Raw genomic sequence first — 13,835 nt, 5'->3', positions numbered from 1 at the left:
CCTCTGAAAGTCTGATTCAGGTAAAGCATCTTAAGAAATGCAAAATTACTTAGTTTGTAGACAACTGAATGTCATACTGCTTTCTGAATTTCATGAAAGTGTTTTCCAAATTAATTGTGCCATTTTAGACTATGCTTTGAAACTCAAGTGTGTTATTATTTCATGGCCTTTACTGCCTATTAGATATCAAATCCAGTTACTTCCTGCATTTTAGTGAACTTTTTTTTTGCACAAACATGTATATGCTTGTTTATTTACAAAAGGTTCCATTTTTAAATGTGGACTTGGAGTATATTTTTAGATTCTAAATAAATCGATAGGGAGGAGGAGAGCATACGATTAAGAATCCAGACCCTGGGACCAGATGATCTAAGTTCCCATCCCAGCTCAGCCATTTACTGGCTCTGTGACTTTCCACGGGTCACTTCACTTCTCTGTGCCTCGTTTTACTTATCTGTAAAGTGGGAATAATAACTGTACCTCTCTCATCAGGCTGTGAAAATGATAGGAGTTAATATATATGTAAAGTGCTTCGAATAGCACCCGATATACAGTAAGTGCTCAATAAATGTTAGCCATTATTAGTTATTCTTGGTTTCCTAGTGTAGTCAGGGTATGCTTCGTTAGGTTTAATTGATTATTCTAGTTGATGAAAGGCTGCTATGGAGACTATGAATCGATTAGCACTTTTTATACAAACGGAATATAAATCAATGTTATTCAATTTAAAGACCCTGCTGGTCATAAGTCTACAGACTTTCGGGGCTGAAGGGACAGTACAGAACATCTTATTCAATATCTTTATTTCGTGGCTGAAGACCCCCCAGCCCCAGGGGGCTGAAGCCACTTACCGAAAGCCACGGAGCAAGGCAGAGAACAGCCAGGACGTGGTTGCTTCCGATGACGCTTCAGGATCTCAGAAGGCTGCAGCAGAGTTTCCATTATGGCATCAATTATCATCGCACTGATAAGCCAGCTACTGGAGCATTCTGTGCCCATCAGAATGACAAAAGCATTTACATATTTGGAACTGTCAATATACAAAGTAAATATAGGTAAGGGAGCTGGCTTTGCTTTACATTCTCATGCTATTCTTTACTATCCTGATAGAAAATGCTTGCAGTTGGGGATGTTTCTATGTGTTTGCATTTCAAACATGCCTTCCAAGACATTTTTTCTGTTAAAACTATAATAAAAAACAGTCTGAAGGATTAGAAATAGAGAAGTCTGGCACCACCCAGGCTTTACCACTGGAAGCATTTACACCTCGGGAGGTGCACAGATAGGACACACACAGATAATCAAAGTTTTATTTAAAATTGCAGAACACTTAAAAATAAACAATATAATATGCTTGAATGTTTACTGTAACATAGAAAAAGGCTTCCTTCAATTTTACCCCAAAGTATGCTATGCAGCCAGTCGAAATGCTCTGACAAGCATCGCTCTCTACAGATGGCTGGGGTAGGAGGTAGGCTGCGGAGTTCCCTGCAGGAAGGGGGCTCTTCCTAGTTGGACTGACGATGTTTTTTCTTGTTGTGACTCTCAATCGCCCTTCTCAGCGCCTCATCCTGGATGAGATCAGACATTCTCACGTCTGTGTGGCTACAGCCAATTTTCGGGCAACTGTGAGGGATGAGAAAATCAAATCAGGCCACTTCACCTTAATGCCTTCAGCATAAACTTCTCTCACAGGCAAGAATTTAAACGAAGGCATTTTTTATTTTAATTGAATGAAAGATTCTTTAAATTCTATAGTGCTTTACAATCTTCAAAAGTTTCACACAGGTGATTTCATATGATCCCATAATAACCCCTTTTTTTTCTTCTCACCCCTATCTTGCCCCTCCCCCTCCCTCTCCCCACCGATAGCCACTAGAGTTTGTTCTCTGTATCTGTGAGTTGGCTTCTTTTTTGTTTTATTAGTTTGTTGTATTTTTTAGATTCCACAGATAAGTGATATCATACAGTATTTGTTTTTCTCTGACTTATTTCACTTAGCATAATGTCCTCCAAGTCCATCCATGTTGCTACAAATGGCAACATTTCATTCTTTTTTATGGCTGAGTGGTGTTCAAGGGAGGACATTTTACCAAAAATGGAGCACACTTGAAAAATCAGGACCAATGTGCACTCATTCATTTGTTCACCGGGTGCCCACCTGCGCCAGGGCCTGTCCAGCACCGGGGGCAGGGCAATGCCCACTTCACAGCGCTCACTTTCCAGTGGGGGAGACAGATCTTCGCTAACTCAACCGCATAGATGCTTGCCGTGAGTTCATGCGGCATTAAGTGCTGCAAAGGCTAAAGAGGAGGGTCAAGGGAGAGAGTGTGAGCTAAGGGGCTTATCTAGAGGGGGTCAGGGCAAGGCTCACTGGGAGGTCTTATCTAGAACAAGGGCTGCATGAGGCTCGGGCTGGGGAAGCAGCATGTGTAGAAGTCGAGGAGATAGCCGCTTGGTGCCCGGGAGTAAGAGCAAGGTCAGTGTGGCTGGAATGCCCAGGGCAAGAGGGAGGGCATTTGGAGATTTGGTTGGAGGGCGTGTGGGGCTTTGGATTTTATTTTAAATATGAAAACAATGGAGGGGTGGAGATAGGGGAGGGATGGGATTTGGCTTACATTTAGAAAACATGACTCTGGCTGTTTAATACAGAACACAGGCACAGGGCAAGCAGGGAAGAGAGGGGGATTGTGCAGCAGCCAGCAGAGAGAGGGCGGCTTGGATGAGGGTGTAGCGGTGAGCAGCTTTGGGATACAGCCGGAAATAGAACCTATGGGACTTGCTGATGGACCCGATGTGGAGGGTAAAGGAAAGAGCTGAGCTTTGTGCAGAGTCTGGCCCGAGCCGAAGGGGACTGGTGGTACCCTTCATCTCCATGGCAACAACTGGAAAACCGGGTTGGGATGGAGTCAGGCAGGAGTCCTGGTTGCTACATGTTCCCTCTGAAATGCCCACTAGTCCTCGCAGTGGAGAGACTGAGTGGGCTGATGGGGACTCAGGGGAAAAGCTGTGGCTGAAGAAATCAGTGGGTGAGTCACGGTTCTGTTTGGATGTGGTCTCCTCTGAAGGCAGTGGGCTGGATGAAGTCACCTGATTTCTTCTCAACATGAACCAGACTCTGGTAGAGTAGAGTGCCCAGTTTTGGAGTCAAGCCAACCTAGGTCTGAATTCTAACTCCACTGCCTACTTGCTTATTATGAGACCACCGGCAACTCACTTTACCTTTTGGAGCCTCTGTGTCCTCAGATTTACAAAAGGGGCAGAGTCCCAATTTCACAGGGCTCCAGGCAACATAGTGCTCAATAACTTTCATTCCCTTCACCATCTCCTAGGACTATCACCCGTCTCCTGATGAAAGCTGCTGATCTGTCTATAGATTGCATACCTCCAACGCAGACGGGCGCACATTCGTGCATTCATTTGACCCTTTTATGTGATTGGCCCTGTGCTAGTTCTAAGCACCCAGCTGTAAAATACAAATATAGGTTCCTGCCCCACACAGAGCTCTGGCCCAGTGATCTGAGACAACCCTCCAAAAAGCACAGATCAAAAATAACAAATTCAAGACAAAAGCTATAAACCAGAAGGGGAAGAAAGCAGATCATGGGAGCTCTAATTTGTCCAGCAGTAGAAAGCTCAACAGTTCAACACAAAAGTGAAACTTTTTCTTGGTCTTGATTTCTGGACCAAGGCATCTTTATATTAGAGGAGCATTAATCAATGTAATGAATAATATGCTTGCTAACAATATTTATATTTAAAATACTGAAATGTGTCCTGTATGGTTGGGGACATGTGTTAAAATGTGATTAAAGAAAGGCAATCATATGAAAGATGATGGGGGTGATTTGGCCCAGGTATGATGATTTGGCTTTGCGTTAGGGGAAGGATTGGAGGTGCTTGAGAAATGCTTTACACTGGTTTAAAACACCCTGCTGTCTCAAAGTGAATTCTTTCTTTCAGTATGAAAGTAACTAAGGTGAGATTATGAGAAGGATATGGACACTTTCCTGACTTCAGCAAAGGCATTTGTCATCACTTCAACTTCCATGACATGGAAATGCAACCTGAAGGCGGTGGCTGGGATGACCATCAGTTAGCGCTTGTCAACCCGCTGATCATTCGCACTGACTGCCAGGCTGTAGTCCCCCCGCTTCACAGAACAAAGTCTTTAGCACCAATAGTCAGACAGTGAATAAGCTGTTTTAGGGAAGTGGAGAGTGGGGTGGGGAGGACTTCCTGATGACATCAGTGGTTTTAGTCAGTAAATGAGAGCATTCTGAGAATGTGTGGTGGGATTAACCACACCAGTCAGCTGCAGAGCTGCATGCACATTATCCCAGGGCCACCCGTGTCACACAAAGAGGTCTGAGCTCACTTAGGGTATCAGCCCAGGGGACAGAGGCATTAACCAAAAAGCCCTCCCAATGGGAGCCAGACGGCCTAAAGACACAACTACAGGCTCAAGGGTGAAAAAGACCTGGGCTCAAGCCTCCTGGCTGTGACACTCTGGGCAACTGATGTCATTAATGGGCCTCAGTTTCTTCCTCTAGGAAGGCAGAGCATAGGGTTGTTGTGAGAATGAGTAGGATGCATGCGACAACGGTCCAGGAATTCACTCAGGTGCTCAATAAGCTGGTTCCTGCTCTAGGACACAACTTCCGTTCTCTAGAACCTTGTGGAGAAGAACCGGGCCCACCTACAATGCTGGCAGGAGGCAGGCGTCGTGGGAGCACAGGGGTGGGGCACCTTGCGCAGCACAAATGGGGGTTCCAGGAAGGCTTCCCGGAGGAGAGGTCGATGCAGGAGAACCTTGTTTCTCACCCCGTCTCAAATAAACAAACACAAGTCTCTAAAGAGGATAAGACAAGGTCATAATGACATGATACTGAATCAGGGCACTCCTCCCCTGGAGAAAGAACACTCTATAAGCATTAGTGCATTCATCCCCACGACATCCTGGTGAACAAGATAGGCGTGGCAACACCCAGTCTTAAGCTCTCGCGTCATTGCTGTGCAAGAGTCAGACCTACAGGCCTGGAAGGAGAGGCTGGGTCCTGAACTGGGGTCACTGACAGGGCAGAACATTCCACTGCAGCAGTGGGCAAGCGTGTAAGTGTCTGCTGAACAAAGGGACCGAGTCGTAGGGGGTCCCAGAGGCTGTGGGGACCCTTGGCCTCAGCATCAGCTGAAAAGTACAGGATTCTGGGTCTTACGAGCTCCTGGATCTGGGCCCCAAGAATTCCAGAGTCCAGCCCAGCTCTAGAAAGCAGGTCTGGAAATGTGAGTGGGATGGATTCCCATCATACCTAAACACAGAGTGTAACTCTATCCTACATCCTCTGAGTCTAAAATAATGTGTCACTAAGCAGTGAGGTAAGTAATACAAACATGAACAGTCTTGACCTCAATAACCCGACTGCTATTTGTTCAGCACGCTGTAGTCCAAAAAGAGCTTTCTCCTAAGTGCTCTGCTTCTCCACTGCCAAGAAATTTGCTGGTCCAGACCTGGACTGGAATTCCCCACTGTTCTTTTGATCCTGAAATTCTGTGAGATGTCGCTATTTCCATTTTACAGATGAAGACACTGAGGCTCTGAGAGGTTAATGGACTTGTTGGTAAATGGTTAAAATAGGGCCTCCAAGCGCAATGCTGGAGTTCTGTTATTCAACGACACATTTCTGTTCAACTTAATTGTACTCTCCGTGCTCTTAAATGTGACTGTTTGTTAATATAGCCTCTGTTCTTAAACAAAAAAGGAAAGAAATGACTATGGATAATAGGAAATGTCTTATTAATATGAAAATCATAAGGCAGCTTTATTAGTAAGATAATAAACAGCCTGATTATTAAGAGATGTGTTTTAAGAAACTATTCTAGGGCTTCCCTGGTGGCGGAGTGGTTGAGAATCTGCCTACCAATGCAGGGGACACGGGTTCGAGCCCTGGTCTGGGAAGATCCCACATGCCGCGGAGCAACTGGGCCCGTGAGCCACAACTACTGAGCCTGCCCGTCTGGAGTCTGTGCTCCGCAACAAGAGAGGCCGCGATAGTGAGAGGCCCGCGCACCGCAATGAAGAGTGGCCCCCGTTCGCCGCAACTAGAGAAAGCCCTCGCACAGAAACGAAGACCCAACACAGCTAAAAAATAAATAAATAAATTTATTAAAAAAAAAAAAAAAAAAGAAACTATTCTAACTATTGTATTTAGTTAGGGCTAAAGTCTCAACAATGGAGACTTTAAAATGGAGTCAGTGCCAGTAACACAATGTACCTGGAACTCCTGTCTGACAAAACATAGTTGGAACCAACAAGGAGGAAAAACTGAGATTCCTCAGACTGGATGTGTCACAGACACTTTTAAACAAAGGGAACCCGGAACTGCTCATTGCCCTAACATGCGTCCTGGGAAACAACACTAACTCGTGTTTAATCCGGAACCTCTGGAGGAGGCTTTGAAGAGGCCCTGGATTCTAACCTGTTGCCAAATACAATGTACCTCATCCTCAAGATCCTGTCACTCCAGCACTGGCTCCTGTGATACTCAACTCGCTTATCTCTCATCCCTTCTCTCCTGGCTACGTCTCAGACTGCTTTGTTGGAGTCTTCTTCCTTTGATTGCCCTTTCAAAATGGCAGAATGCTTTTTTGTGGGTCTATGTTAGGTGCTGGGGGAACACGGTAAGCAGAGCAGAGCTAGATCCTGGCCTCGCGTTGCTCAGAGCCAGGCCAAGGTCCCGTCCTTGGGGGTTCTCAGCTGGCTGTCACATCTGGTCCAGAGCTGTACCTGTGCTGGTCTGACTCTTCTGTATCAATAACCTTACAGTCAACATCTCACACTCAGAGCTCTCTCCCGAGCTCAAACACCCACATTTTCTGTGCCTCGATACTTTCCAGATGGCTGTATTGCTAGGACCTCAAACTCAGCATGACCCAAACTGTGCCTCTTATAATCCTTCCTAAATGTGTCCCCCTTACGACCTCTCTGTTGGCTAATGACATTGCCATCCTTCTAGACATCCTTCCAGTTTAGAAATGTCAGTCATCCTTCCACTTGTTCCCTTCAACTTCCGGCTACCAAATTCCGTCCATCATACCTCCACGATCATGTGCCTCCTCATTTCCTTCCACCTATGACTCCTGCCTCAATCCCAGCTCTCATTATCTATAACTTACTCTACTGCAAAAGCATCTAAATTGACATCTCCACCTCATGCCTTTATTCATCCATCTCTTGAACTGCTACTGGAGTAACTTCCTAAAACCCAGGTTGACTCGCCTTATTCCCTCAAAACCCTGCAATGTTCTCTCATGCCTACAGAATAATGGTGGCAAGAATGATGATGAGGATAATGATGATGGGATAAAGTTTACTGACCATGTGACAGGTACTTTAAGTGCTCTACATATATCTTATTCAAATTTCAAACATACCAATGAGGCAATTACAACTATTATCATCAATTTATAGATGAAGAAACTAATGAAATCATGACATTTAACACCCTCTACAATGAGTATAGAATAGAGAGAGAATTTACATACACCACTCCCCTATTGCTATTGTCCAGAACATCCTTCTAATCACCGGCTAACATGCAATAACTGTTGCTGTACCTACTCTCCCCCAAGTGGAACAGACTCTGAATAGGGCGAGCCTCTTGGCTAGAAAGAGTCTTCTTCACCATTCTCTGAAATCCTTCTCATTTTTCAAGGCCCAGCAAAAATAGTACCTTCGCTGTAGTCCTTCCAGACTTCCTCCACTTGGACTTAACTGTTCTTACTATGCTATGAGAACCTGCAGAGTTTGTGGAATCTGCACCCAAGTTATAGAAGTATGACAGAAAAATGCCCACCTTTTCCAAATGACGGGTGTTACTCAAGTGCTTCCAAACATCATTTACAATTCAAAAAAGGCAAAGGACATTAGAAAGTCAAAGTATGTAATCAAGAAGATGCATTTAAATGTGAGCCTGCTCTGGGAGTTGCTCCCAGCCATCCTGTGACTTGGGAGAAATGTGCTTTTGTATCAGTGCCTGCCCTTTTCAAATCTGACTCGAGGAGAATGTCACAAACTTTAAGGAAGAAGAGCTGTGACGCAGAACTATCTGGGAATACCTATTCTTAGCAATTATGTCAACAAATTAAAATTTTGTTTTTCAGAGAATAAACATAGAAAAAAGTTAGGAGAAAAAGAAGGCTTAGAAGTCCAGAAACAAAGAAAATTACACTCACAAGGGAAAATGAAAGGTTCCTTAGGGAAATATGATATCTCAGTTGTAAGCTGGAAAGTCAAAACAGATAAAAATGTGCTCAAACAATCTCGATTTTGTAATCATTAGGCAGTTCTTCTAGAATAAATAGGGCAAACTACTTGACTGAATGACCATCAAGATATCTGCAGTCTCAAATGCCCTATCTTTAAGTCCACACCCAGATGAGGAGTGGTGGGGAATTCCAGTTCTAGGTCTGGACCAGCAAATTTCTGGGTGATGGAGAAGCAAGCCACACATCAAAGGGACTGTTATCACAAGTCCATTGAGAACTGGTCACACCTGCAATTCCATTCCTTCCACAAATCTGTGATAAAAGCACAAGAAATGCCAACCAAGTCAAAGCTAGGCTAGCCAACCCAGGCTTCTATTTAATTATAGAAACAGAGCCATGGTCCTCCAGGGTTGGAGCATGTGTGCATGTGTGTGTGTGCGTGTGTGTGTATGTGTAAGAGAAAGGGGTAGAAATATATATATAAAAGAAGGATTCTCTAAACATTCCAATTAAACATTTTTTTCTCAGTGCAGTCATCCATGAATTTACTTAAACCATTTGGGAAGTTATTTACGTAATTAAAGATACGAAAAGTTTTCCCGGACAATCAAATCTTGATCATCAAGACCAACTGGATACGAATTCTTATCTTAGAGTGATGACTTAATATATTTTTTAAATAAACTACCTGTATTTCAGGATGCAAAAAAAAAAAAAAAATTTTTTTTTTAACCATTCCTTCTTGTTTGGGTAAGTGCATATACAAAGGGGAAAAGAAATCTCTCGGTATGACAGTTCTCTATTTTTTTCAGGCTCCAGCACAAATTCATAAAAATTCCTGTTATCTAATGATTAACATTACATCCAATTCCTTTTTCTCGTGTTCTGAAGGTGTGGTTGAAGCTCCTTCAGTTTCTTCCTGAACAGATTACTAATTTGTTCCCTCATGTCCTGTTTTTCCATGTTGACACTATCCCTCCAGCTGAATGGACTTCAGGGGAGAAGTTTAAGTGCCTTTTCCTCCAGCGTGAACGCACCGCCTCGGACTGACCACCCCCTGGGAAGGTGTCACTTCCCTTCTTGCGGCAACTCACCAGGCCTTTTTCTTCCGCTTGTGCTTGGACTCAATCATGCGAACAATGGCTTCTTCTTCATAGGTGTGGCCACACACTTTATTTTTCACTGGCTTCTTCATTTCCAACTGCAATCAAGGAGACATCAGGCTTTCAGGAATGATAGTGATCAGCTTCCAGTAACTTCTCCAAGCCAACAATTATTCGGCGCTATGTTTGCCTAGACCTGGGGCTTCCGAGGTTTAACCTCCCCATCTCATGGCTCTAGATAACTCTTAGGGCAGGTGACCACATCAGAAAATGCAGGGAGACCAGTGGCACCAATGACACTTGGCCTGTGGGTCAGGAATTTATTCCTAGATCCCTAAGGGCATCATTGACTGAAAACTCTTTCCCAGGTATACTCTTCAACTCTCATCCCTGTCCTTTCCTCCCTCCTCAACTCTAGACATGAAATGAAGTCAGAAAGCAAACAGGAACCCTTTGCCTCTATGAAGTAAATCGCTTTTTCTTTCAGGGGAAGGAGGAGAAAACAGTACCTGTGTAATGGGGCAGATGAAGTTGGTCTGACTTTGGGTCACAATCATATCTTCATCAACTCCTTCCGTGCCGTCAGCCTCTCTGTCTACTTGAAGACCATCTAGAGGGAAAAAGGGAAGTTGCTGAGTCTTGTTGGTCTAACATGTCAAGGACAGGAAGGGATGGAAGGGTCTCTTTGGTGTTAGTCCCTGTGCTAGGCGCTTGGATGCATATTAACTCTTCTGCAGGGGAGGCAGGAATCTGCCCATGTTTGGTAAGGAAACAGATTTGGAGCAGCGAAGTAACTTTTTCAAAGTTACAGAGAGTGAATTTGTGAGGGAGTACTGTTCACTAATCAAGAATGTGGCTTTGGAGTCAGAAGGACGTGGTTATCTTTGTCACTTCCAGCTGTGAGACCTAGTGCTAGCAAGGTCTGTTTTTAACGTCTCTATAACTTTACTGCAAAGATTAAGAGGTGAAGACTTCAGTGTGCTCTGCACAGCTCCTGGCACGAAGACACATTCAATAAATGATAGTTACTGTTGGACAGTACAGGGATTCTCTCAGACTTTTTGGCCTTAGAACCTTTTTGTACTTTTAGAAATTATTCAGGATGCCAATAAACTTTTAAAATGTGGTTTATATTTATCAAGATTTGCCATGTTAGACACTACGACTTAGGAATTTAAAAATATGTATTTATTAATTCATTTAAAAAGAACAATCCCATGACATGTGAACATAAATGACGTTTAAAAAATTAAAAGTAATTATATTTTCCAGAACAAAAAAAAGTTAGAGATGAGAGTAGCATTGTTTTACATTTGTGAAAATATCTTTAATGTGTGGCTTAATAGAAGATAGTAGGATTTTGATATCTGCGTATGCGTCCAGTCTGTCATGATATCACATCACATAGCCTCTGGAAAAATTCACTTATGAAAAGAAAGAGAATGAAAAGGGCAAATGACATCTTAGTATTATTATAAAGATAGTTTTGACGTTGTGGGTACCCTGAAAGGCTCTCAGAGTACCCTAGGGGTTCCTGGCCCACACTTTGAGAACCGCTGAGTAAATGAGTGGTAGAGCTAGCTTTGAATATAACTTATTTGATTCTGATATCTGTGTTCTTTTCATGGTCCTTGCCCCTCACCAAGGGAAACTAGATAATAGATGGCTTCTGAATGGGGTACTGAGAGAATCTCATATGAAAAAGCCTTTCTTTCTGGAGAAGGCAGACTTGTCATTCTGCACTGAAATCAAAGATCAGTAGTGTTTTAAACACAAGTGTGACAGTGCAGTGACAGTGTAGTCCTTCCTCCTCCTTTTTCCCCTCCCTTTCTCTCTTCTCTCTTCCCTTCCTTCTTTCATTTTGGCAAAATATTGAATATAGACATTAAAAAGTGCCTCGCTTTTAATGTGTGAGGGAAACCCTTTTCTTAAGTTGAGATGGTTCTGCACATCTTTTAGTTCCTACAACTGCTGGCCCTGGCCTTCCCCCTTGGCCAGATGAAGTATATGCTGGAAAAGTACTACTGGGGGCAGGAAAAGGGTCACAGAGCACTTGTTCAAGGTCACCCAGTGAACTTATGGCTGAAACCCAGGGATTCTGCCCCCAATTACTCTGTTTTTTTGGTAGGGGTTTCTCTTTGTTTTAGCAACTAGTGCTATTTATATGCCAGCTTGTTGTATTTTCTTAGAGAAATGTCCCCCAAACAGCGCTTATTCCTTGAAGAAGGCAAGAGTGAAGCCCTCAGAGCTTAAGATTTCCCAGACAGAGCATTTTCTAACCATTGGTCATTAAGGTACAATGCCTGGGGCCTTTCAGCTTTTCAAGGGTCGATAAAAAGGTCTGAGACCTTGAAAACCATTTACTGGTTTCAAAACAGGATAACTACAAAATGGAAAACAATCAATTTTAAAGGTCTACAAAATGTAATGTTGGGTTAACTTCATTAATTGTTGATTTGGTAATCAAAAGTATTTCCTTTGGAAGCAATATATACGCTGGATTTAGGTTTTAATTTAATAATTCCCAAGTATGCTAAGATAATTGCTGAGAAATTAATAGCCAATTAGAGGTTAAATCACTTACTTGTAGCCAACCGTTTTCCAAAGCAAAATTGTAAAAATATCTTCAAAAAATTTTGCCAGCAATAGAATTATATTTAATGTGGAAGTTGCCATAGTTTAGTATGTTTGCTATGATGTGAGTTGGGGCTTCTGAAATAATTTTCCTTCGATCTATGAAGAGTCTCTGTGCTTCCCAGGACCTGTCTTTGGTATGAATAGCGCAAGAGTCAGACTCTTAAAAGAGTCCTCTTATCAACCCAATGATTCTTCACGATGGTTCAGGAAAGTTGGACAGGTAAGGAGAAAAGTCAAGGAGCAGAGCTGAGAGCTATTCTGATTCTTTGATTCACTTTCCAAAGCCTCCTCTTGCGGGCTGCTGCCGCCCATTTCTGATTGTGCGTTTGACAGTCAAAATAAAAGTATCTCTTTGTCCATTTCTTACAGGGCTTACTCTGAACTGATAGATTTCTGACTGTATATGTTATACTGTGGAATTCACCAGAAAATCTGTTGGATGAATAACAGGGTTCAGCCAATGTGAAAGACTGTGGGTTTTTCTTTTTTTTTAATTTTCTATTTTTAAATTTCAAAAAGTAGAGGAAGCAAGAAAGCACAACTCAAATGCAATGCCAACCACTAGGGAAAGCTGAGTGGGGAACTTAGAAGCTGTAGGTGGCTATCAACAGCAGCGATCACGAAAGAAGAAGGTGACATAAGTGAGACTGGGAAAGAATGCCAACGGTGAGTAATAGCCCAAGGACCGAGAGTCTAAAAAGAGAAAGAGCCTCAATAGCTAAACTTCTCTTGAGCTAGAACATTTCCTCACCCGAAATCTATATTTATAGAAAGTGATATTAACGTTGGGATTCTACAGTGTGCTAAAACAAAAGGTCACATCTGGCAATAAATACCACTTACACTAATCTATACAGAAAGACAAAACTTTTTGATAAGCCCGCTGAAAGGAAGATTGGAGAGAAAAAATCCAGATCGTCTACTAGAATCACAAAAGTTTTAAACTGAGGTTATTTATCCTTATTCTCTCATTTCCTGGAGAAAACTGAGATCCAAAGACATTATAGGTTTTGTCCAAAGTCATGCAGGGAGTTAGTACAGAAAATCAATGTATAGCTCTACTTTCTTGGTCTGCTTAATTTGAATACTAAAACCAGTGTATAGTTTCTGGGAGCCATCCCTCCCTCCCCCAGATTATTATTTTATTAATAATAATACCTCAAGTTTACTGACTGCTACATAGCAGCTACTATGCTAAGCACTTTATATACATTATTTCATTTAATCTGCACAAAACACCCATGAAGAACAACTCTATTGTTATTCCTACTGAATAGACAAGAAAGCTGAAGCCTCCACAATATTTTTAAGGCAAAAGTAGAAAATATCAGCATTATAATAAAGAAATAAGCGGATTAAATCTGTTTGGTATTCAAGAGATCTCAAAAAAATTTCTGATTAAAAAAGGAAAAACAAGATGATGAGTCACACCGTTTTCCATATACATAAACAAGGCATGTTGTCAGAAGTATACGCGCCAGCTGTCAGCTTCCGCCCAGATGGGCAGATCTCAGACCCACACCTAACATCCATGCCCGGGCCCAGGGCACCCAAGCAAAGTGCTGAGGAGGGAAACCTGGGCATGAACTAATATCTACAGAGCACCCAGGAGGGATGTATCAGGACTGAGTTAGTAACTTGAATGGGATTTTTTTGATGTCATAAAATAAAAACCAAAAGGAGAAGACATGAAAATGCTTGTAGTAGTAATTAAGTAAACAATCAAGGATTTCCAAAAGTCTACGAATATTCCCCAGTGATGTAAGGTTAGGAGGTCGGTGAGGGCAGTTATTAGATCCCAAGATGTGGGTTCATGGTTAGTCAGTGATG

General features: G+C 42.6%; 1 protein-coding gene across 5 annotated transcripts in view; it reads right to left on the bottom strand.

Annotated features, from left to right (window-relative positions):
• Nucleotides 1-1,296: 1,296 nt before the first annotated feature.
• NSMCE2 (NSE2 (MMS21) homolog, SMC5-SMC6 complex SUMO ligase) overlaps nucleotides 1,297-13,835 on the bottom strand; it is a 221,492-nt gene continuing 208,953 nt past the window's right edge. For 2 of the 5 annotated variants that reach the window (XM_082433245.1, XM_082433252.1), the window contains 3 exons: nucleotides 9,878-9,978; nucleotides 9,360-9,466; nucleotides 1,297-1,626 (listed from right to left, as the gene is read on the bottom strand). In XM_082433245.1, coding sequence (XP_082289371.1) covers nucleotides 1,509-1,626; nucleotides 9,360-9,466; nucleotides 9,878-9,978 — 326 coding nt within the window. In that variant the 3' untranslated portion in view covers nucleotides 1,297-1,508. The other 3 variants (XM_082433254.1, XR_014255496.1, XM_082433257.1) reach the window with 3 other exon arrangements.

The sequence above is a fragment of the Balaenoptera physalus genome (assembly GCF_965194825.1).
Source record: "Balaenoptera physalus genome assembly, chromosome: 17".
Taxonomy (NCBI): domain Eukaryota; kingdom Metazoa; phylum Chordata; class Mammalia; order Artiodactyla; family Balaenopteridae; genus Balaenoptera; species Balaenoptera physalus.
The sequence above is the reverse complement of the archived record's forward strand: the minus strand, read 5'-3'. Positions and strand labels throughout refer to the sequence as shown.